The sequence below is a fragment of the Sapajus apella genome, unplaced genomic scaffold (assembly GCF_009761245.1).
Source record: "Sapajus apella isolate SASKATOON/1434 unplaced genomic scaffold, GSC_monkey_1.0 scaffold14, whole genome shotgun sequence".
NCBI classification, from domain to species: domain Eukaryota; kingdom Metazoa; phylum Chordata; class Mammalia; order Primates; family Cebidae; genus Sapajus; species Sapajus apella.
Window position 1 is genome coordinate 13,424,735 of NW_022436954.1, and position 3,679 is coordinate 13,428,413.

The following is a 3,679-nucleotide window of genomic DNA, read 5'->3' on the forward strand; positions in this document are numbered from 1 at the left end:
TTTCTTTCTTTCTTTCTTCTCTCTCTCTCTCTCTCTTTCTTTCTTTCTTTTTCTTTCTTTTTGAGATGGAGTCTAGCTCTGTTGCCCAGGCTGAAGTGCAGTGGTACGATCTCGGCTCACTGCAACCTTGCCTCCTGGGTTAAAGTGATTCTTCTGCCTCAGCCTCCCAAGTAGCTGGGACTGCAGGCACACGCCACCATGCCTGGCTAATTTCTGTATTTTTAGTATAGATGGGCTTTCACCATATTGGCCAGGCTGGTCTCAAACTCCTGGCCTCGTGATTCCCCTGCCTCGGCCTCCCAAAATGCTGAGATTACAAGTGTGAGCTGCCATGCTCAGCCAACTGTAACCTGAACTTTCAGAAGGAAAAACCACCCACCTGTTAAGATGAAGGGCTGGTGACTGCTCCAGGCTTCTCACACGTGCTTTCTCCCACCTTCAAAACACACACTCATGGTGTCAGCCAGAAGTCAGGTTCTTGTCCATTTGTGGGTGTGACCCGAGAGATCTCTCCTTACCTAACACCAAGGAAATCCTCCAGCCTTGGCTTCAGGTGGAGTTCCTAGGAAAGCTTAGGTGCTGGAGCTGTCCACGGTGCTGGAACAAGGAAGCTCTTGACCTGATGGCAGGTTACCTCTTCTTCCCAGAGAATGATGTCCCCCATCTGGAGAGCCTAGAGACAGAGGCATACCTAGGCCAGGATCTGGATAGTTCGGGGGAACAGGAGAGAGAGTTGGTTTTGACCAAGGAGGTGATTCAGGCAGAGGGAGAGGAGGTCAAGGTTTCTACCTGCCAAGACGCCTTTGAGGATGAGGAAGCCATGGAGTCGGACCCAGCTGCCTTAGACAAGGACTTTCAGTGCCCCAGGGAAGAAGACACAGTTGAAGTGCAGGGAAGTCCAAGATGCAAGACCTGCCGCTTCCTGTTGGTGCGGACTCCTACAACGTTTTCAAGAGCTGAGGTAAGTAGTAGAGAAGGTGCTATGAGGACCTGGGGGAGAAGAGAGTACATTCAATCTTCTATTCCCAATTCATTTAGGCTAGTGGTTCTCAAAGCCTTGCATGCATCAGAATCACCTGGAGGTATTGTCAAAACACAGATTTCTGGGCCTCAGCCACACAACTTCTGATTTAGGAGGGCTGGGGTGAAGCCTGAGAATTTGCATTTACAACAAATTCCCAGGTGATGATGATATTGTTGGTCTCGGGAGACCTACTGATTTAAAAAAAAGGCTTTGGTGTTAGATACACCTGTGTTAAACTCTGGCTCTGCCTTTTATTGGCTGTGTTACCTGGGCAAGTCAGTCGCTTTGCCTCTGAGCTTTAAGTACCTTCATTTGTAAACCGAAGATATATAGCACCAACTTCTTACAGTTGTGGTGAGGAGTAAATAAGCTATTACATGGAAAGTGTTTGAAATAGTCACTGGGTCATAATAAACACTTAGTAAATGGTGGTTATCATTGTTATGAGTATTATTATAATTTCCTGCAGGATTGGCCTGACAGCTAATTAAGGAGCAAAAGATAGGATTAAGGGAAGCAATTAACCTGAAAAGGGATGCTGGGCTCTTGCCTGGCCACTCAGAAACTTGAAATAAATGAGAGGGAATTCTCTACTCTGTTTCTGTCTGCAGAACGTCTGCAAGAGATGCTATGGAGGCAACCTGGTCTCCATCCACAACTTCAACTTCAACGATCGCATTCAGCGCTACACTAGCTCAGCCAACCAGGACCAGGTCTGGATTGGAGGCATTCTCAGGGGCTGGGTAAGTCAGGGGCCAACTCTTGGGTGCAGTACGTTCTTTCTGATTGTGTTAAGGTAGCACCTGCTGGTGCCAAGCCTCAGGCCAGCAGCTCAGGTGCCCTTAATGTGGCAGGCAATGATGTGCTGGAGGTGGCTTGTACTGGCTCCGGAGAACTGATGGTGCACATCTCTTCCCAACTCCATGCTCAGTGGCGACATGCTTGCAGCTTGAAATCAGCCATGGTGGGAGTATTTACACAAAGGAAATTGGCCATTGCCACACATTAGGGCTCCCTTCTACTCCCCATCCTCCCACCACCCCAAGAGCTGGCTTATAAACATTTACCAGCATACTACTGGAGTCACAAGACAGATTTCGTACCCAGCTTAGTCACTTAGAAAGCTAGCTAAATAGGTTTCTTGGAGTCTTGGTTTCTTCATCTCTAAAATGGGGACCTTCATCTCTCAGGGTGGCTCTGGAATTGTGGGTGAATAAGTTGCATTATATGTGGTACTCAAAATGTCAAAATGTGGCCCGTGGATCAGCAGTGTCACCGTCACCTGGGACCTTGTTAGAAATGCAGAATCTTGGACCCCGCCACAGACCTCTGGAATCAGAACCTGCATTTTAACAAGATCCCCAGGAGATAATGTATACACAGTAAAGTTTGGGAAGCTGGCTCTGTGTGATGGCTGAGAGAGATGGTTGCTCCTCCCCTGCCATTGCCTGCAAACTCTTAGGAATGGGTCTCTAGGGTGTCTGGCTCCTGGTCTGGTAGGCAGTGAGAGAAGTCAACAGGGGGTGTTCTGTGAGGTCCTGATCTGAACCTCTGTCTGCTGACCTAGCCTGTCACTTCTCTAGTTTCTGTGGAAGCGGTTTTGCTGGACTGATGGGAGCCCCTGGAATTTTGCATACTGGTCCACAGGGCAACCTAAGCTCGGGATTGGCTGCTGTGTGGCCCTCCGTACCAAAGGTGAGGGGGAAGGGCACCAGGGCAGGGAGAAGGGGTAGTAAAGTGGATTTTTAATACTACCACTTTGAGCTGTCTGAACACACCTCCCCAAACTGACACCCTCCCACTGACTGGAGAACCCAAGTCCTGTCTGTGAGGAGGGCTGAGACACAGGGAAGCCTCAAAGCAAAACCAAGTGACAGAAGTTCCAGGGAGGAGGTGGGGTAGGCTGGATGGTATGTGTGTGGGGAAATCCTTTGCCTCCTTTGCTATGAGGCCAATAAATTCGAACCACAGGTGTGACCAGTGAGAGTATCGGAAGTGGATATAAGGTGTGGATGAGAGAAAAGAAAGGATGGGGGGATTAGGGATGGCGGAGAGACAAGATGCCCTCCTCCAACGGCAGATGTAGGCAGAAGCATGGGTGCCAGGTGTGAGGGGGTTTAGTACAGTGGCTAAGCTCCCATATGCTGGAGCAAGACCCTGCAGTTCACATCCCAGTGCTGCCACGTGCCAGCCGTGATACGTGCACGTTGTTTATCTCCACCAAGCCCCCACTTCCTCATCTGCGAAATGGGGACGATGGCAGCACCCACCTCTTGAAGCCATGGTAAGGATTAAATGCAATCATCCACCTAAGTCCATCTAAGGCACTTAGCACACAGCCTAGCTTCAGTAAGAGCTCAGCAACTGTGAGCCAGTAGGGATGTGAGGCAAGCACATGGCTGGCAGATGACGATGGCCATTGAGGGGGACATGTGGGGCCCCTGAGGAGGAAGGGAGGTGAAACCCAGGCCAGACCCCGCGGGGCGGTGGACTTCACTGTGCGCTCTGCTACTAGGAGGTTATTGGCGACGAGCTCTATGCAAGAAGCGACTGCCCTTCGTCTGCTCCTTCTAAGCCAATGGCGCAGAGACCCTGCCTGCAGCCTCCTCCCATCGCCCAGCCTCTCCTGCTCATAAATTCAGACTTCCCACAGCA

General features: G+C 50.3%; 1 protein-coding gene across 2 annotated transcripts in view; it reads left to right on the plus strand.

Moving 5' to 3' along the window:
* The window catches only part of PRG3 (proteoglycan 3, pro eosinophil major basic protein 2), a 4,759-nt gene extending 1,080 nt beyond the window's left edge, over positions 1-3,679 (plus strand). Inside the window, exons 3-6 of one of the 2 annotated variants that reach the window (XM_032283392.1) lie at positions 630-961; positions 1,636-1,767; positions 2,608-2,719; positions 3,540-3,679. In XM_032283392.1, the coding sequence (XP_032139283.1) occupies positions 630-961; positions 1,636-1,767; positions 2,608-2,719; positions 3,540-3,598 (635 nt within the window). In that variant the 3' untranslated portion in view covers positions 3,599-3,679. The remainder of the gene's footprint in view (positions 1-629; positions 962-1,635; positions 1,768-2,607; positions 2,720-3,539) is intronic. The other variant, XM_032283393.1, reaches the window with a different exon arrangement.